The 20,582-nt window shown below is 47.1% G+C and overlaps 1 protein-coding gene across 1 annotated transcript in view; it reads left to right on the forward strand.

The window, feature by feature from the left end:
• The window catches only part of LOC102374961 (complement receptor type 1-like), a 65,881-nt gene extending 45,675 nt beyond the window's left edge, over window positions 1–20,206 (forward strand). The window contains exons 13-24 of the mRNA XM_025195510.1: window positions 2,715–2,906; window positions 4,075–4,174; window positions 5,436–5,515; window positions 7,707–7,772; window positions 8,879–9,067; window positions 9,703–9,891; window positions 13,383–13,574; window positions 14,648–14,692; window positions 15,661–15,687; window positions 16,712–16,784; window positions 17,628–17,731; window positions 19,041–20,206. Of these exons, the coding sequence (XP_025051295.1) occupies window positions 2,715–2,906; window positions 4,075–4,174; window positions 5,436–5,515; window positions 7,707–7,772; window positions 8,879–9,067; window positions 9,703–9,891; window positions 13,383–13,574; window positions 14,648–14,692; window positions 15,661–15,687; window positions 16,712–16,784; window positions 17,628–17,718 (1,244 nt within the window). The 3' untranslated portion in view covers window positions 17,719–17,731; window positions 19,041–20,206. The remainder of the gene's footprint in view (window positions 1–2,714; window positions 2,907–4,074; window positions 4,175–5,435; window positions 5,516–7,706; window positions 7,773–8,878; window positions 9,068–9,702; window positions 9,892–13,382; window positions 13,575–14,647; window positions 14,693–15,660; window positions 15,688–16,711; window positions 16,785–17,627; window positions 17,732–19,040) is intronic.
• Window positions 20,207–20,582: the final 376 nt, after the last annotated feature.

Below are 20,582 nucleotides of genomic sequence, written 5' to 3' on the forward strand. Positions count from 1 at the left end.
GGCCTGTATCCGCCACAGGGCCCCAGCTCCCCCTGGAGGACCCCAGCCTCGCTGTCCAGGGCCCCAGCTCCCCCTGGAGGACCCCAGCCCTTGCCACCCAGGGTCCCAGGCACCCTGGAGGGTCCCAGCCCCTCTGCCCAGGGCCCATAATTTATCTTTAGCAGCAGCAATGGGAGTGAGGTGCTCTGAGCCATGGTGGCAAAACCTGGCATGGCATGCAGGGACCACGTGCCGAGCCCAGCTGGGTCTTGCTGGCCCTGGGGAGCGTCTGCCGCCCCGCCGGGCCAGCCCCTTGCTGGCAAGACCCAGCTTGGCACGTCAGGATCACACGCTGGGCCCAGCCAGGTCCTTTTCATTCCCGCATGCACCTCTTGTCCCACCCCCAAGGCTTTGAGGCAGGGCAAGATGCACGTGCGGGCTCATCTGGACGCGCCCAGTGAGTTCATGTCACAGCCTTACTGCCGTTTTGAAAGGGGGAAATGGAGGTGCCCAAGAACTGGTTCTTGACTGGAGTGAGCCATGCGCACACGTTCTGGTTCAGGCAACATGCAAGCAAATGGGCCATGTTGCCTTATTCTGAACGGGCTGTTCAGCTGGGCACCTGGTAGCTTGAGGCAGTTGAGAGCTACCAGGCAGCAGGTTGGTCACTTCCCTGATTCTGTTCCCTGAGTTTCAACTCCTAAATGTGGATTGGGATGTAGTTTAAATGACCTCAAGCAGCTGAGGTTGCCTAACCCATGCAGTTTTCAAGGGAGGTCCTCTGGTCCCAGACACTTCCAGTTGAGGTTGGTGCTGTGCTACATGGAGAACAAACATCTCCTTGGGTGACACAACTCTGCATCTTTGCCCATATTTCTGAGTACACAGCTTATCGCCTACAGTCATGTCTGTGGGCTCGTTTCCTATGGAGACACAATAATATTTGAGTGCAATCCTGGCTACTCCCTGAGGGGAGGTGGTGATGGTTTGATTCGATGCGCAGAGGATAACACCTGGAAGCCTTCTGTGCCAATCTGTGACCCACGTGAGTATTAGCTGTCTACTCACCTGTTTGAAGTGGCACGTAGGATATTATTGAGTGGCTACCGCAGGACGGTTGGCCTCCTGTGCCAACACGTGATCTGTGCAAGTAGAAACAACTTATAAAATGAGTCCGTAGTCCAATGGTATTTTCCCTCATGTGTTAGGAGGCAGCACTTGAAATGTTTCTAGGGGAGAAAAGGAATAATTTCAAGATGACGGCTTTTAATGCCACCTGCTTTGTCTGATGGGTTTGGTGCTGCTGCGTGTGTGGTGCAGCATGCCTGTCTAGGCCTCAATGTGGAGGAGTGGACTGCTCGTCTCTCCTGGCACTAAGCTCCTTTCTTTATGCAAAGTCTAAACTAAAAGCAGCCCTAAGAGAGCCCAGGTGAACCTGGGGCTTGTGGATGGGAGCGAGACGACTGTTGTGTTCCTCTGAGCCCAGCGTCTGTGGGTTCTGGGGCAAAGCAGGACTTGAAATGCTGGCTAGCTACCTGGCTGCAGGTAGAGGTGGAGGGCGGGGTGTGGCTGGCCCTTGAGCTGGTCCTGCAGTGGGCACTTGGCCACTTGGGGCTACTGAGCCAGCCCCACCGTGCAGCTCTGGTACTCTGCAGTAGGATCGGCCTCACTCCTGCTAGGCAAACTCCTCGACAGCTAGCAGGAGCCTCAGCAGGGGCCATCATCCCTGCAGCTGTCACCCCGCTGCATCTTAACACACGCAGTGTCACCCCTGTCATGAGTTTTGTTTGTCCGCAGCTTGAGGTGCGATTTCCCCCAAACCCATGCACTTATCTCCCTGAAACTTGGCAGGCTTCGTGGCCTGAGCAGGGGCCACCACCCCTGCAGTTTTGACCCCCCTGTGGTGGAACACATAGATGTGACATGAGTTTTGCTTTCAAGAATTTGGGGTGCAGTTCCCCCCAAACCTTTGTACTGATCTTCTTGAGCATAGTAGGCTTCATGCTCTCATCAGGAGCTACCACTCCTGCAAGTTTCATCCAAAGCAGACAGAAAACAACCAAGTTATAGATATGTAATTGGTTCCCCATTATACCCAATAGCCGGATCTCGGAAGCAGCTCCCAAGCTTTTCCGAAGCGGTTTGGAAGCTCCAAACTACTTTGGAAAGCTTAAAGAAGCCAGCGCTTTGATCCAGATATGCTGCTTTGGGTGTCTCAAGTGTCTGAAGCTTCTCCAGGTCCAAAGCACGGTCCAAAGCCTTGCACAGCCGTAATGGCTTCAGCATCTAATTCACATTGGGGTGCTTTGGGATGAAGGTAGCTGTGTGACGTATAAAGGAAGTGCTGCCAGTTTTAAGGAGCATTTTTTTTCTTACAGTTGAATGTGGGCCTCTGCCAGCTATCAGCCGAGCCAAGCCCAGCCATTATGATCACTCTGAGAACTTCACGGTTGGCACAAAGGTCACCTATGAATGCCTGCAGGGTTTTCATAAAATCCCGGATAGGTCAGACACCATAGTGTGCCTGGCCAGCCTTGAGTGGTCAAACCTGCCGGAGTTGTGTGGCCGTAAGTGTTATTTTGCTGTCTGAAATTTTCCAGCCATTTCTTGCTTCTGAAAGTGTGAAACTTCTGCCGCTGAATAGGTCTACTCAACACCAGCTTTAATTGTTAGATCTGAGGTCCTGAATTGCAGCTACATCATTTGGTCCTTGTCTGTCTGTTGTTTGCTGTCAGGTAGCTGTCCTGCCCCAAGAGGCTTACTATTTGGTAAAGTATCAGAAGAGGATGTGAAGAGGAGCTTCTATGCCGTGGGGACCACTGTCCGTTATGTCTGTCGCGACGGGTATGACAGGGTCCCTGGACAGGATTCAACCAGGACTTGTCTTGAAGATTTAACATGGTCAAACCCACCAGAGTTTTGTACCAGTGAGTAGCTTTTGGTTGTCTTTGTGTCTTCATTGGTAGGTTGCTTTTTGTTGTTTTTTTTGTCTTCATTGGTATAGTAGCCTATGTGAGCAGCAAGGTCTGGGCCCTCCTGCCTTTTTTTTCAGCCCTGTTCTCTGCTTTCTAGTGTGAAATACCTTTTGGGCCCGTTGTCATCAGTACAGGGTCTGCTTCACCTGGAAACACATGGATATGCAGGTGTTTCAAGCAGAGGATGCTTGCTGCGGTGGTGACACTGATTCCAGTTTTCATTCCACATTAGAAATTGAAAATCAACCAAATGCTCATGTTAATAAAATGAGCGCTTTATCCCTGAAATGTATGTGTGGAGGGGCAAATATCGAGTGTGCTTTTTAAAATCACATACTGCAAAAGTCTATCCTTTGAAGCAGCTCAACTGGACCGTTCGCTCTACTGGAATCACAGCCCTAAAAATAAATCCATTGGTTATCACTATGGCAAAGACATTCACATTCAAATACGTAACTGGTCAATAAAATAGAAAGGCAGAGACAAAACCTCGGCTTCAGAGTGGAGAATACTATATAGTTTTTGGCAAAGTCGTTCATGTCAAGGCTGCAGACATGTTGTTGTATGCCAAAACCCACACAGTGGGCCAGTTTTACTCATCCTGCAACTAAAGCATCTTCCTCGGTGGCATCCTGGCCCACGTAATCCTTTTGGGAATTTCTCGCGCAGATGCAAATTCTCTGCCTTGACTGAAAATCAATTCCTGAATAGAACGAGCATGCACATTTTTATGCCTCTTATTTTTAATCCATGTGTGTGTCGGGTAGAGCAATGTTTTCCCAGGTTGCACGTTGTCCACTGCATTTCTAGATGTGTGTGCAGAGACTGTGAATGTTTGAAGTGTGCTCTATGGTAATAGGCATGTTTGGTGAAGAAAGCATCGCAGATAACTTAATGTGAGAGACAAGGGGAGTCTGTCATAGAAGCTGACAAAGCCATCTGATTAGACATGTAACATGGATGATAAAAGTGTTCATGTCTTAATGAAATAGGAATAAAGCAAATGTACAACATTTTAACAATCTGGGCAGTTGATCTGACTTTACCATAATCTGATGCAGATATATTGGGGGGTTGTCCATCCGCATCATGTGCTAACACTCATCCTGCGTCCCACTAGAGAAATCTTGTGGAGTTCCAAAAGCACCGGAGCACGGCAGAGTTGCTGATACAACACGGACCCTGTATCTTGACACAGTACGCGTAGTGTGTGATGAGGGGTGAGTGTTGGGAACGGATGCCAGCTAGGTCACAGGACTTAGTGAAGAACTGCTGCCTGCTCTAGGCACCTTGAACAGCTTGCCTAGCACAGGTGCTTGGATTCTACCCATGAGCTTTGGGGGCTTTTTTGGAAAGGAAACATCCCAACAGAAATAGGCCAAGTGTAGGATATGGTGGTGAAGGGCAATTCAAGATAATGGATTTCATTGGTTCAATTTACCTTTGGGTGTAGGGGGTGGTTACCAGGCCTCAGAATAATTGAGCCTCTTGGTCCAGGTCCTATTCCTCCCATTTGGTAACAGTGGGTGCGTCTACCCGAGACGCTGACTGCACAGGAGCCTAATGCTACCGCGCCGTAGTGTGCAGGGCAAAAACTGTGCTAATATGCTGCTGCACAGTAATATTACGCTACTGAGCAGTTAGTGTCACCAGAAAGCCATGTGCCAGCACTACTGCACAGGAGCACCATTGATTTTAGTATTTGGTTATACAAGCACTAAACGTAATCCGTAGTAACTACGGTGCATTAATGAACAGGTAGATGCTCCCAGTGTGACTTAAGCACCTCAGTGCAGACCTGTTCAACCCATGAAAAGCAGAAGGCAGGTGGCTTATCCTTCTCCTCCATTTTTTTATGGCATAAACTGAGAGCTAAGATGACAACACATTACAGAAGCTGCATTCAGTGGTTTTTAGTGATGCAAGCAGGGTGGAATAGGATGATGTTTGGGGCCGTATAGATAAAATAGGTTCTTGCCCATTACGGTTAACTAGCATGCCAGGTATGATGCCAGATGTCGTGGTGATTGCCGTGGTTTACTTCTCAGTGCAACATGCCCTGGGGTGGTTTGCCTGACAGTAAGAATTAGTTTCCCTTCTTGAAGTCCAGATAAACGTGGGGTGGCTGGCTATGTCTTCAGAGCCCACAGAGACCAAGGGAAGGAGGAGTGCCCTTCACTGTAAAGAAGGAGGACCTGAGAGAGACGAAAGATATGGCCATGAAACTTTAAAGCATCGTGTTAGTACAAACTATAAGGGGAAATACATCTATTGCTACCTGATCTCTCCAGTCCTTCAGCGACCTCTCTGGCAGTTGTAAATTGGCTTCAAATGTGAGGATTGCTTTAGCAAGAATAACCTTGTTCATTTGTTAACATCTTCACTGAGTGACAGAAAGGAATGGATATTTAAATTTCTAGACTTATAGGAGAAACTAGGGCACTAAATAAAAGGTTTCCTCCCCACCCCTCTCCTCTCCAGGTATCGGTTATCTGGGAAACACATCACGTGCAGGCTGAAAGGAAGGGACGTCGCATGGAGCCAACTCCCTACTTGCGAAGGTAAGACGACTGTCGCTGCCTTAGGAAGAGTTTATTTATGCACGTGTTTTACTTTGACTTGATACACAGTCCAGGCTACGTAAATCTGGGAGAGGCAAGACTTTTGTGGGGTGGTTTCTTTTATTAGATCACCTGCATGGCTGGGATGGATTTAGTTTTTACTGCGGTATTGATGTAGGCTTGACAGTTGAGGATGACGATAGCTTCTCTTGGATACTAGAGATGATGGGTTTGGGGAAAGGAGGCTGCGGTGGTCCTGGTTTTGTTGAAGATATCACTGTTAGCTTTCTTCCTGAAACAGTCAGTATTGTAGTTCAGTGTGTAGTTCTGTCTCCTGGGAAGTGTCCAGTTAGATTTTTTTGTTGCTCTTTGTTTTATCTGTTGTGGCAGGAAGGTTGTAAGAGGTGGGTGTGGAATAGGGCTCTGCGAAATTTCACCACCACTTTTGTTTCGACTCTGTTTCGCGGTTGAAACCGCAAAATTGAAACGGAACAGATATGGTCGAAGCAGCCTCGAAACAGAATGAGGCAAGTCGTGTTGCTCACCCCTTATGAATCAAAAGTCCAGATGAAACACTGTTCTCTCAAAATGCTGAAACGCTGGTCGAAATGCTATGCTTACGTTTCGCACAGCCCTAGCGTGGAAGCATTTTTCCAAGGGAAGATTGCCGAGGGATTTTGTATATTAGTATTTTTCCAGGTTGCCTCCCTTGGCATGTGTTCAGGTTATTGGAGAGTATTAATTTCAGTGTGGGTTAGGAAGCATTGTCATAAATTAGTGATGTTGGTCTTTTGATTCTCTCCCGCAACCCTGGTGCACGGCCTGCGAGGTTGTTCCTGTGATAGTTGGTTCCACTTTTTGGTCTTAGGTTGCATGGCTGTCAGCTTGTAGCTTTTTTTGGAAGTGGAAAGTGTGGGGACACATAACAAAAACCTGAGGGCATTTCATGATGCTGTTGAATCAGCATCTCAAGGAAATTAAAAATGCTGTGTTCTTCTCAATCTGTGCAAATTGTTCCCCTGGCACATTCTCATCACTTTGGGACCCACAATGGCAGATGAGTGGGGCTTCATTTCCAATAATGTGATCCCTGCTTCCTTTAAAGTTCTCTGTTTTTTGCTTTCTTCAGAGGAGCCCCTCCCTTGTTCCCCCGGGACACTGGCACTGCACACACAGTCGAGGTTGCAACCTAGAAGAGCCTTAGAGCTCTTCCTGATTGTTACTGTCGTGACTCGGAGTCCCAATGCCTGGGATCCTTCCTGGTGAATTAGTTGAAAAAGTGGCTGTGGCTGCCTCACCCCTTAGTGTGAGGGACACGGGCATACTAGGATCTGGAGATCTGTATCACGGCCAGGTCCATTGCACCCATCGTGGGGAAGTCTTCCTTTCCTATTCTCTGATACCTGTCGGGGTTTGCGGTGGTGGAGATGCACATCTTCTGGACCTGGCTGATGGTTTTGGATGATAATGTAAGAACTGGTGATCTCCTGGATTATGGTAAGGTCTGAGTGGACACCTGGCGCTAGCCTAATTCCTGCGGTGGCCCCACTTGCACCTCCCCCAATGCATGCTGCACTTTGAGTGAGTCCCTACAACCCCTCCTTCACCGTTTTTCTGCATACTACTTTCAGAAAGTACGTGATCATGCATGTATAGGGCACGTGGTTCTCAACCTTTGGTACCTTACGTACTCCCTGCCGATCGACATGGGAAAAGTGAAACGGGAAGGCCCACCGTGGCACTTCCGATTTCACTGCCGCGAGCCGATTCCCACTTTTGCTAGCTCATCCCAGGACAAAGCAGTCTGCATGGGGCCTCCCCCCCCCGGCACACTGACGGTGGGGAGTGGCAGCCCCCACCCCGGTGCACCAGACACAGCGGGAGGGCCGGCAGCTGGAACTTCTGGCTCGAGCAGGCAAAGAGCAGAACGCAGTGCCCGCGTACCCCCTGCCACGTCTCGTGTGCCCCCAGGGTACGCGTACCGTGGGTTGAGAAACACTGGTATAGGGGATCTCCCTGGATAGCGTGGAGCAAAGAGCCAGGTACAAGGAGGCGGGGGCTCACCTTTTTCTTCTGTTTTGTGTTTCTTTCTCTTAAAAAATATATATATATTCCTTGCTTCTGACTGGTAATGGAGAGTTATGCAATACCATGTTCACAGGTGGATTATTTTTTCCCCTTCTCTTGGCAGTACGTCCTACTACTCCCACACCCAAGACTCCTGGAGGAGCTGCCACCATAAGCACTAGTCCTTCAGGTAAAAAAACCCCCATCAGTTGATTCAGATTCAGAGCTCGGGAAGGTCATTTCCAGGCCAAACAAAACAGGGTGTGCCATGTGTGGCTCCTTTGAATTTCTCTCCTTCCGCTCTTCAGCAGCTCTAGGAAGTGGCCTGCGCTGTCAGTGCTGCTCTGGGGTACCAATAGACAGTGTTTTGCACACTCCCTTCCCGACATGCATTGCAAGGATTTTCTTTTCCTGGCTTATTTCAATATGCCGAATGTCGAGCTCGGGAGGGTTTAGCAGCTGGTGGTGAAGATAGTGCTGCACTCCTGCCGCAAGTGAATAGGCCCAGAACTGTGAAATCTCTAGGGAGAAGAGAGCAGTGTAATGAAGAGGTGCTGCACCCTGCAGGGAGAGGTGGAGGGCGGGGGGTGGCTGGGGCCCCAGCTGGTCCTGCAGTGGCTACTTGGCCACTTGGGGCTACGGAGCCAGCCCCACCGTGCAGCTCTGGTACTCTGCAGTAGGATTGGTCTCACTGCTGCTAGGCAAACTCCAGTGCAGACCGCCACCGGTGTTAGTTGAAACCTCAGGCTGTGGGAAGCTGTCTGCCTGCAGAGACACTAGAATAACAGGCCTAAAATGGGAGTTGCACTTTGAGTGAGTCCCTACAACCCCTCCTTCACCGTTTTTCTGCATACTACTTTTCAGATAGTACTTGATCCTGCATGTATAGGGCACGTGGTTCTCAACCTTTGGTACCTTACGTACACCCTGCCGATCGACATGGGAAAAGTGAAACGGGAAGGCCCACCATGGCACTTCCGATTTCACTGCCGCGAGCCAATTCTCGCTTTTGCCAGCTCATCCCAGGGCAAAGCAGCCTGCATGGGGCCTCCCCCCCCCCGGCACACTGACGCAAACTCCAGGGCAGACCGCCACCGGTGTTAGTTAAAACCTCAGGCTGTGGGAAGCCTTGTGGGAAGCCTGTCTGCCTGCAGAGACACTAGAATAACAGGCCTAAAATGAGAGTTGGATGGCTTCAGCATCCAATTCACATCGGGGTCCTTTGGGATGAAGGTAGCTGTGTGATGTTTAAAGGAAGCACTGCCAGTTTTAAAGAGAGCTTTTGTTTTCTTACAGTCCAATGTGGGCCTCTGCCAAGTGTCAGGGGAGCCAAGCCGAGCCGTTCTTATGTCTCTGAGAGCTTTCCGGTTGGCACAAGGGTCACCTACGTATGCCTGCAGGGTTTTCTTAAAATCCCAGATAAGCCAAACACCGTAGAGTGCCTGTCCAGCCTCGAGTGGTCAAAGCTGCCAGAGTTGTGTGGCCGTAAGTGTTATTTTGCTTTCTGAAGCTTTTCTGGCCATTTCTTGCTTCTGAAACTGTGAAACTTCCGCCGCTGAATAGGTCTACTCAACACCAGCTTTAATAGTTAGATCTGAGGTCCTGGGAATGGCAGTGGGAACAGAGGATGAACCTGCTTGCTGGAGACTTACTACTCGTTTTCGTGGCTAGTATGTAGTGCAGTTAAGGGGGCTACTTATCAATTTATGAAAGTAAGCAGTGCATGAACCACAAGTGCCCCTCTCAGCTTTCTCTTGGAGAGGCTGAAGAAGCTAAGGTCCCTTAGCCTTTCCTCATAGGGGCTTCCCTGCAGTCCTCTAATCAAATGAGTGGCTCTTCTATGGACCCCCTCCAGGTTGTCCACAGCCCGCTTGAGCTGCAGGGTCTAGAACTGGACACAGTACTCGAGCTTGGTGTACTGCACAGTACTTCAGGTTGGTACTGTGCTATATGGAGAACAAACATCTCCTTGGGTGACACAACTCTGCATCTTTGCCCATATTTCTGAGTACACAGCTTATCGCCTACAGTCATGCCTGTGGGCTCGTTTCCTTTCCTTCCTTTTTCGCCCATGATCTCCACCCTCTGCAAAACACTCTTGTCGATGCTTTAATTTCCAGAGGTGAAGTGTCCAGTCCCGGTGGTTCCACATGGGAAAAAAAAGTTTGGATCAGTCGCTGTCTATTCCTATGGAGACACAATAACATTTGAGTGCAATCCTGGCTACTCCCTGAGAGGAGGTGGTGATGGCGTGATTCGATGCGCAGAGGATAACACCTGGAAGCCTTCTGTGCCAGTCTGTGACCCACGTGAGTATTAGCTGTCTACTCACCTGTTTGAAGTGGTACATGGGATAGCACTGAGTGGCTGCCGCAGGACGGTTGGCCTCCTGTGCCAAGACGCGACCTGTGCAAGTAGAAACAACTTATGAAATGAGTCTGTAGTTCAATGGTGTTTTCACTTGTGTGGTAGAAGGCAGCACTTGAAATGTTTCTGGGGCAGAAAAGGCATTATTTCAAGATGACGGCTTTTAATGCCACGTGTTTTGTCCAATGGTTTGGTGGTGCTGCGCGTGAGGTACAGCACACCTGTCTAGGCCTCAGTGCAGAGGAGTGGACTGGTCACCTCTCCTGACACTAAGCTCCTTCCATTTTGCAAAGTCTAAACTAAAAGCAGCCCTAAGAGAGCCCAAGTGAACCTGGGGCTTGTGGATGGGAGAGAGACGACTGTTGTGTTCCTCTGAGCCCAGCGTCTGTGGGTTCTGGGGCAAAGCAGGACTTGAAATGCTGGCTAGCTACCTGGCTGCAGGTAGAGGTGGAGGGCGGGGTGTGGCTGGCCCTTGAGCTGGTCCTGCAGTGGGCACTTGGCCACTTGGGGCTACTGAGCCAGCCCCACCGTGCAGCTCTGGTACTCTGCAGTAGGATCGGCCTCACTCCTGCTAGGCAAACTCCTCGACAGCTAGCAGGAGCCTCAGCAGGGGCCATCATCCCTGCAGCTGTCACCCCGCTGCATCTTAACACACGCAGTGTCACCCCTGTCATGAGTTTTGTTTGTCCGCAGCTTGAGGTGCGATTTCCCCCAAACCCATGCACTTATCTCCCTGAAACTTGGCAGGCTTCGTGGCCTGAGCAGGGGCCACCACCCCTGCAGTTTTGACCCCCCTGTGGTGGAACACATAGATGTGACATGAGTTTTGCTTTCAAGAATTTGGGGTGCAGTTCCCCCCAAACCTTTGTACTGATCTTCTTGAGCATAGTAGGCTTCATGCTCTCATCAGGAGCTACCACTCCTGCAAGTTTCATCCAAAGCAGACAGAAAACAACCAAGTTATAGATATGTAATTGGTTCCCCATTATACCCAATAGCCGGATCTCGGAAGCAGCTCCCAAGCTTTTCCGAAGCGGTTTGGAAGCTCCAAACTACTTTGGAAAGCTTAAAGAAGCCAGCGCTTTGATCCAGATATGCTGCTTTGGGTGTCTCAAGTGTCTGAAGCTTCTCCAGGTCCAAAGCACGGTCCAAAGCCTTGCACAGCCGTAATCACACTGTCGGCCCATGTTCATTTTGTCATCAATGATGACTCCAAGATCCCTTTCTGCCTCTGCAATGAGGAGAAGAGAGTTCCCCAGCCTGTAGGTGTGCTGCTGGTTCTTCCTCCCCAGGTGCAGTGCCTTGTACTTGTCAGTGTTGAAACCCATCCTGTTCTCATCTGCCCACCCCTGTAACCTGTCTAGGTCCAATTGCAGCCTATTCCTCCCTTCTAGCGTGCCCACTTCCCCCCACATCTTAGTGTCATCTGCAGATTTGCGCAGGGTGCTTTTTACCCCTTTGTCCAAGTCGCTGATGAAGATGTTGAACAGTGTGGGTCCGAGGACTGAGCCCTGGGGGACCCCACTGCTCACATCCCTCCAGGTCGAATAAGACCCATCCACCACCACTCTGTGGGTGCGTCCCTCCAGCTAGTTAGTGATCCATCTGACTGTGTAGGTGTCGACGCCACAGTCTCCTAGTTTTTTAATGAGAATTGGGTGAGAGACCATGTCGAAGGCCTTCCTGAAGTCCACCGGGACACCTGCATCCAGGGATTTGGTGACCTGGTCATAGAAGGCCACCAAGTTGGTCTGACAGGACCTGCCTCTAGTGAACCCATGTTGGTTGCCCCTAAGCATGATCTCCGCTGCTGGTCCCTCGCAGATGTGCTCCTGCATAATTTTCTCAAAGAGCTTCCCAAGGAATGAGGTAAGACTAATGGTCCTATAGTTTCCTGGATCCTCCTTTCCACCCTTCCACTTCTGCTAGGCAAACTCCAATGCAGACCAGCTCCAGTGTTGGTTGAAACCTCTGGCTGTGGGAAGCCTATCTGTGGGCACAGACACCAGAAAAACAGGCCTAAACTGGGAGTTGCATGGCTTCAGCATCCAATCATATTGAGGCGCTTTGGGATGAAGGTAGCTGTGCGACGTTTAAAGGAAGCGCTGCCAGTTTTAAAGAGAACATTCTTTTTTTCTTGCAGTCCAATGTGGGCCTCTGCCAACTATCAGGGGAGCCAAGCCGGGCCCTTCTTATCTCTCTCAGAGCTTCCTGGTTGGCACAAGGGTCACCTACGTATGCCTGGAGGATTTTCTTAAAATCCCAGATAAGTCAGACACCGTAGAGTGCCTGCCCAACCTCGAGTGGACAGAGCTGCCAGCGTTGTGTGGCCATAAGTGTTATTTTGCTGTCTGAAATTTTCCGGCCATTTATTGCTTCTGAAAATGTGGAACTTCTGCCGCTGAATAGGTCTACTCAACATGAGCTTTAATGGTTAGATCTGAGGTCCTGTGAATTGCAGTGGGAACACAGAATGAACCTGCTTGCTGGACACTTATTACTTGTTTTTGTGGCTAGTATGTAGTGCGGTAAACTTATGGGGCTACTTATCAATTTATGAAAGTAAGCAGTGAATGAGGATCAAAATGAAGGGCGGTGGGATGGAAGAAGAGCCTAGAAGAAGCAAAGTTTGAAGAGGCTGAAGCATGAGACCATCAGGAAAGTGCACTCAGTGGGAACTCGCAAAGGTGTCGTGAGGCAGCATCGGAGAATCGCAGAAAATGGGGGTTGAAGGGACCTCAGGAGATCACAGCTAGTCCAGTCCCCTACTCAAAGCAGGACTAGCCCCAACTAGATCATCCCAGCCTAAAAGGTCACGATTGGTTTTCATTCATGAAGACTCAGTCTAGACAAGCAGAAGTGGATCATAATGCAGATATTTCTCTTGTGAATGTTTTCCTGGGCTTTGAGGGTTGTAGCCTTTTCTCTTCTGTAACGTCGCCCTGCAGGGCAAGTTTATAGGTGGACGTGGAGAAGAAGGCTGTGCAGTGGTTACGAGCAGAAAGACCAGTTAATTTAGGGGCTGAAGGCAAGAAAGGAAGTATATCTGTGTGCTCTGTTCTTCCTAGGCCCCCTTTCCCCCTCAACTCCCTTCCTGTCCTCCTTTCCGCCTTCCTTCGTGTCACTTGTGCTTGGGATGCCACCTCCCTCCTTGCTCCTTTTGTCAAAATCACTCGTGTCTCTTCCTTTATCGGGACAGTAAAAATCCCTTCCCCATGATCCCTCCGTGACAGTTTAACCTGCCTTTGCAACAAGCCAGTGAGCTTGTGGAGCTTGAGACTTGTCCAGCACACTTGGCTCATGCTGCAGAGCCAGGAGCACGTGAAGCATCCTGCCCGTGTTTGCGCTGCAGAAAGTTAAAAGCACAAGCTGTATTTAAATCCGTCTTGCAGCTACATCGTTTGGTCCTTGTCTGTCTGTTGTTTGCTGTCAGGTAGCTGTCCTGCCCCAGGAGGCTTACCATTTGGTAAAGTATCAGAAGAGGATGTGAAGAGGAGCTTCTATCCCATGGGGACCACTGTCCGTTATGTCTGTCACGACGGGTATGACAGGGTCCCAGGACAGGATTCAACCAGGACTTGTCTTGAAGATTTCACATGGTCAAACCCACCAGAGTTTTGTACGAGTGAGTAGCTTTTGGTTGTCTTTGTGTCTTCATTGGTATAGTAGCCTATGTGAGCAGCAAGGTCTGGGCCTCCTGCCTTTTACTTCAGCCCTGTTCTCTGCTTTCTAGTGTGAAATACCTTTTGGGCCCGTTGTCATCAGTACAGGGTCTGCTTAACCTGGAAACACGCAGATATGCAGGTGCTTCAAGCAGAGAATGCTTGCTGTGGTGGTGACATTAATTCCAGGTTTTATTCCACATTACAAATAGAAAATCAGCCAAATCCTTATATTAATATTATGAGCACTCTATCCCTGAAATGTGTGTGTGGAGGGGCAAACATTGGGCATGTTTTTTTAAATCACATACTGGAAAAGTCTGTCCTTTGAAGCAGCTCAGCGTGGACTGTTCAATCTACCTGAATCACAGCCCTAAAAATGTACTGACCTGCATGTCTCATGTTATGTAGGGCCGGGGCCAAATTCAACAGAAGAAGCAGCTCAACCTAAACTGGGTAAAAAAAATGAAATCCTTTTACTGACTCCGAATGTAGAGCTCGGGAGGGTTTAGCACTTGATGGTGAAGATATTGGTGAACTCCTGCCACAAGTGAGTGGGCCCAGAACTGTGAAATCTCTAGGGAGAAGGGAGCAGTGTAATGAAGAGATCCTGTACCCCTGTGAGCATGCCGCATGGCCTTTACTGGTGCCATGACCCATCATTAGCTGATGGGTTTTGAGTCCCCAAGGCAAACGATGTTGGAAGTACCCACAAAGAAATTCTGCATCTGGGGGTGTAAAGGTTGGATGAAATGGCACTGGAGAGTGATCATTAGGAAGACAGAGCTGCCTTCCAAAGGTGTGTATTAGTGGAGATCGCATTGTGTCTACCTCAGGAAAATGAAACCATGCATTTCTGTAGACTGTCTATGAATCTGTGTTGATGGGCTCTGGAATGATGCTTTTTTGCTCTGTGGATTTAACTGAGGTGAAAGGGAGATAGAGAGGAGGTGCAGTTGGGTGTTGGGCAACTGTGATTAAACCTATAGCATCTCTTCATTTTAATGTACTTACCTGCATGTCTCGTGTTATGTAGGGCCGGGGGCAAATTCAAGAGAAGAGGCAGCTCAATATAAACCAGGTAAAAAAAAAAAGTCCTTTTACTGACTCCAAATGTTCTGAGGTTTGCAGCTGTAAAATAAGTTGTGTATTTCATTAATATATTCATGGATGGGTTGTGTGCATGGTGAAGTCTGCTGGGATGTCGAGCAGACTTCAGAGAGGATAAAAGTGTGTCTACTGAGCTTTACTAGCTTGTGACAAGTCACAGCACTTGGTTAATAACAGCAGGGAGCTCTTCTTGACTTTTCTCACCCACTCTACAAACCGTGGTATTGTTAGAGGTCTTCTTCCTACTCCAAAAAATAGTTCTGGCCTGCAGTATGCAAGGCAGCCAGACTGATAATGCACTGGCTGTTCCTGTGACAAGAGTGGATTGTCTATTGCCCCTCTTTCCACTTCTGTGTGTGTGTGTGTGTGTGTGTGTGTCCTTGCAGCTGTCCCTTCAGGTGACACCCTTTAGCACACCCTGCAAAGGCTCACCCTAACCCTGGAGAAGTGAAGTGTGGTTAGAGCAGGTGCTGCTTTAGTCATTTATTTATTCACTGGACACAGCAAAGCCGTTCAGAAAATGTAGCACCATGTTTGTGTCATTGGATGGCCTTACCCCAGAAAGAAAAGGAGCATAGAAGATTATAGACAATATTTCTTAATGTGCTTTTCTTCATAGAACCAAGAACCTTGAACCTTTTTTTGTTTCATGGCTTTCTTGACTGTGTTAAAGAGTACACATACACGGAGGCTTAGGAAAAGGTATTTTCTTCATTGCTAGACGTTCCAGCAGTTGGATCATGGCTCCCACTAACTAACAATTATCCAATTTACACTGTTTTGTTTCAAAAGACTACATTATTATATTTACCATTATTTTGATATAATGTAGTGTACAAAATATTGTACCACATGTGTGGATTATGGTGTTATTCCTTGCAAACTGCTGATACAAGCATGGCTTCATGTTTTAACTCCTCTTTTGGTTTTCCCCTTTAGGGAATGCATATAAAATAGCTTTTGGTGGTAAGTAACCTCAAAGTGAAAAAAAATACTTCCAGATGCTGAAGCTCTTATTGTACATCAATATCCAGAGTCCATGTTCCTCTTTCTCCACAACAAAGTTGGGTTGGTTTTGGGGGGTTTCTTGGTGTAACAAGTAATGCCCCTGGTATGGGAGTTCTTGGGTTTCTCTGCTACTGATATACCGTTGTGCCCAGTGTTGCCATGTAACAGTTTATACCCGTTGATGGTTTTATCTGAAATGGTCTGATGAGAGGGACAGAGACCCCACTCAGGATCAAAACTCTTCAGTTTTTAAAACCTACCGTGTCCCTCCTCCCTTAGCTTTACCTGTGACAAGTCCACGGGAATTTTTGATGTCTTGGGCATTATGTCTGATAGTCCGGTGAGTTTGTTCCCAAAGTTTTTAAGAACAGCTTAAACTAGTGGTTCTTAACCAGGGTGCCATGGCATCCTGGGGTGCCTTGAGATCCTTTCAAGGATGCCATACAATGCAAGAACCATTGGGTTGGCAATATGAGTCACAGGATTAACCCAGACATTTCAAATAGGAATCCATAGTTGTGGTCTTTGAGTTCATTGCAACAGAAATAAAGTGCTCTATTTTTTCTGTAGTCAAAATAAGAGTGAAAACTAAGAGCTAGCATTATCCAAGGGGTGCCTTGAGTCTAAAAAGTTGATAACCACTGTGTTAGACAAACACTCATGTAGGATGATGTAGGCAGGGTGATCCTGCCTTGAATTAGGTGACCTCTGTGGTACCTGCTTTTCTATGATTTTTATGATTGCTACCAGTTTTTATTTGGCAGCTTGAGACTGAGCACCAGTTTCTGGATGCAGAAATGAACACTTGTGCTTTTTGATCAGGGATGCAAAGGAAAGGGCTCCTCCATCATTATAGTCTGTCAGAGATGATCTGTTGATAGTGAGGCAGTTCCAGCACTGTACAAGGTGCTTCTTATATCTGGTCAAAATGTTACGTTTTTTGTAACTTCATTTCCCAGTTGCCATTTCTTTCTTTTTTTAGTTCTAGCACCAGTCGTGGTGGGTTGTTTTTTTTGCATTCCAGCTGGAGCTATATACCAGAATAAGAAAAAGGGGTAAGTCAGTCTAAGATAGTATTTGAGATTGAGTTTTGTTCCACAGCAGATTGCTACGAGAGCAACTTTGTAAGATTAGCCTTTCCTTTCCAGCTGCATGGGGGCTGCACTCACTGGGCAGTGTGGCAACAGAGGCAGTGGCCAGGGGCATGTTCCTTCTCCCCATGCCTACGTCAGGGCTGGCAAGGAAAAGGGGGAACATGCCTGCTTGCAAGCTGGCAGGGGAAAGGGGGAATGTACCTGCCTGTTGCCACAGTCCTGGGCTGAATGCAGCCCCCATGCAGCTGAGCTGGAATGGGCAGTTGCTCCCCTCACCCGCCGCGTGCTCTCCTCACATCAGGCAAGGGTGTCGGGGGTGACAGGGGTGGAAATGAGAGGAGAGGAAAAGGCAAGGGGGCTTGCCTTTGAGCATAGAGGGGAGTGGGGGCGAAAATGCCTACCTGGTTTGAGACTTAAGTCCCTGGCTGCTGCTCCACAGGAATGGTTGACAGTGGGGGTGCAGCTGTTCCAGTTCAGCCCCTCTGAATCCACCTCTGCCTTGTGATGTTCCAGCACCCCAGAAACACCTCTGCTCCATTGAAGACTAGTGGGCATTATCTGTCTCCTCTCGTCTAGTTTTAGAATTCCCCCTTAGTAAACCTTACACTCTTTTGAGATGATGAATTCTGCTTAATACAGCTCATTCATCAAATCACCTTCCAAGCATGTGGCCTCAGTCTTTTTTTTCTTTGAGAAAGTTTAATTGATTCTTTTTTTAATCCTGTTATGATTTGTTCACAGAACTAAGAGTCTAATAAAAAATCATGTCCTTGTGTTCTCTTCCCCTCACCCCGCAACCTTTAGTTCTTATGATACAACACCAAGCGCCATGACACATCAACGTATAGGAGACTCTAATTTCTGGATGAGAAAAACAAATGACACCTTGAATTAAAAATCTGTTCACGGTAGGATGGCTTTCTGATTATAAATACCACCAGAAGACAGGGTAAATTGTAAACTGTTCAAAAAGAATAGAGAATAAAGCTATTTCCATAGGTTCTTGTTTCTTCAAAGTACTACTACTTTGTCGTAAACACTACATGCTATTGTTTCATTATCCTCTAACTCACTAACTTTTATGTGTTTCTGCAGCCCTAACAGGCTTACGCTCTTTGTGTGCTTTTTTTTAGCTACAAGAACAGGTATTTATGTACGGACATTTACTTCTATTTCAGTACTTCTCTCCTGTATATTTTTTACAGCATCCATTTCTGAAGTTTCTGAGCTGCTTCAGTGGTGCATGTCATGTTTTCCTCACTGTTCCCACCAGGGACAGGCATATTTAGTGGAGAATCTTGATTTTTGGGGTTGGGAGGCTATGCCATATCTTAAAATATGTATGTTGTGCCCATATTAAAAAAGCAGAGTCAAAGAAACAGACCTTGCACTTGGAGCGGGGAAGTGGGAAGTATTGTGATGGTCCCTACTGGCGCGGGAGGTAATTCTGTGGCCATTGACTTGTTGAAAAAGGCTCTGTCTGCCACACTGAGACCTCTGCTGTGCCAAGGGAATGTGAGTCACCCACAATCTTAGGCTGAATACCGTGCTGTCCTCTGTATCATTAAAAATTTGCTCACAGAACTAAGAATCTAAAAAAAAATCATGTCCAGGGATCTTCTCTCACCTTCCCCTGTAATGATTTTCTATGATCATTGAAAGCTAGGTAGGACTGAGAGTTAGACAGACAAGGTTCTATGGGAAAATGAGATATCTTCTATTTAATTATTTACACGCCCATAATTATTTACCCATCTTTCTTTTACAGGAGAAACGGGGTTTCCTGCATGGTGTAATTCTTGATTACTTAGCCCTTGGAAATATTAACGTCTGTCATGGTTTCTCCTTGCGCTTACTCACTCTGCTTATTAAACAGCCTTAGATGTCTAGCATCTCTGCTGTGTACTTCTTCCTTCTTCTTTCTGTTTTTTTAGAGATTTACAACTAAAAGGAAATTCCATGACCTCTGTTTTCACCCAATACTAGATTTGAAAAATACATCTATTTCATGGTATCGCTATGATTTTTTTTTAAAGTAATGTTTTCAGTTAAAAGGTTAAGTTATGGATTTTTAATGAAAAATTAGCACTTGTTCCACAAGTAGCAATAGTCCAGTAAATGGAAAGTTTTAAATGTTCATTTAGATTAATATCAAAAGATGCAAGACTGGAGGAGTATGTAACTGCTTCATTTTAACTGTTTATCTCCCTTTTGTAGGGATTGTCTGATTTATGGCTGAATGTCTCCAGATTATCTCTGATTTACCAATTAGGACACATAAAATTGGCAGAAAAGCATGGAAAAGCTTACTGAATCTGTCTAGAGAAGTGAGATCTCTTTAAGGCTACTGCTGGTATTTGTACTATAATTTCTTTCCCCCTTATAAAGGGATTACAGTACAGCTCCTCTGCATACGAGTACAGCAGAAAGAAAGGACCCGGATGGCCCCTCTTGCCTTTGAAAACGGGACCTTGGGACAAGTGAGGGGGCGTGCAGCCTCCAAACTGACTTGCTGGTCACATGTAGGTAGGCACGGTCACAGTGCCAAATGCTTTTCCCTAGTGAAATCACTAGCCAGCCGGATGTGGCGTGATGTGAACCGAGCTGTGGTTTTAGCTGTATGGACAGAAATAGCCTATTCAGCTGCCCATTGACAGATTTCCATTTTTACGTTCTTTAAATGCATTTAAGGACACCAAAGAAACCTGTGTGGAACATTTTCAATCCTTGCTCTATTTTGCTTGAATGCACACTTCACTCTTCTCTCTTTTGTATATAATTTTCAAGTTACACTCTTCAGAAACATTGGCCTTCTGTTCCCTAGCACTGATTTTTGTCACAAACTTGCTATTTAGTGTTACTCCCAGAGGTAAAAATAAGAGAAAAGTGTGTAACTTTACATGGGAGTCCCAAAGGTTTGAAGATGAGTATAACTGAATTCTATTTTTTTTGTTCTCTCAGGGAAAGAAAAAAAATGTTCTTAGAAAATAAAAAACTGGTTTCATTATTAACTATCCTTTCTTTATAAAAGATAACTAATCAAATTACAAGTGGCCTCCAGAAAAAGTGATTCGGTGCCTAAATTATTTTTGTAGTTTCCATAATCAAAAACATTTTGCAGATCTTAAACTTTTTTTAAGCCAGGAAATGTTTCTCTGCTGCATAAATGGGGGATTCATATTCTGCATGAGCACTTTCTCATATGTAAAGAGAAAGGTATAAAGAGCATTTACCCTTTTTAAAAAAAAAAATTGTAAGCTGCATGGCTTAGCAAGAGGAACACATCTTTTGCTGTGTGGAGCAATGGTGACGGAAGGAATGTGTGACATTTACGGTGTTTTAATGAATGTATTTTTCTTTAAATAAAGAAATCCTCAATTAAATCATTGGAACCTGGTTCTCTTTCTCTACCCGTGAATAGAAACTCTCGTGAGCTATTCCAAGCTTATAAAGGGAGCAGAGCTCTTTTAGGAATTGGAACCACCCCCACTATTACTACACCCCACAACACAGCCATCAGCATCCCAGGATCTTACAGCTGCACCTCCAGGAATGTAGTATACCTCATCCAATGCACCAAATGCCCTGATGGAAGATATGCAGGAGAGACCAAACAACAACTGCGCACCAGCATGAACGCACACCGGACATCTATCAAAGACAGAAATACCCAATTACCGGTGGGGCACATTTCTCACAGGAGGGCCACTCTCTCTCCAATCGCTCAGTCCTGATCCTCAAGGGAAACTTGCACAGCAC

This window comes from Alligator sinensis, unplaced genomic scaffold, assembly GCF_000455745.1.
Source record: "Alligator sinensis unplaced genomic scaffold, ASM45574v1 scaffold1252_1, whole genome shotgun sequence".
Classification (NCBI taxonomy): Eukaryota; Metazoa; Chordata; order Crocodylia; family Alligatoridae; genus Alligator; species Alligator sinensis.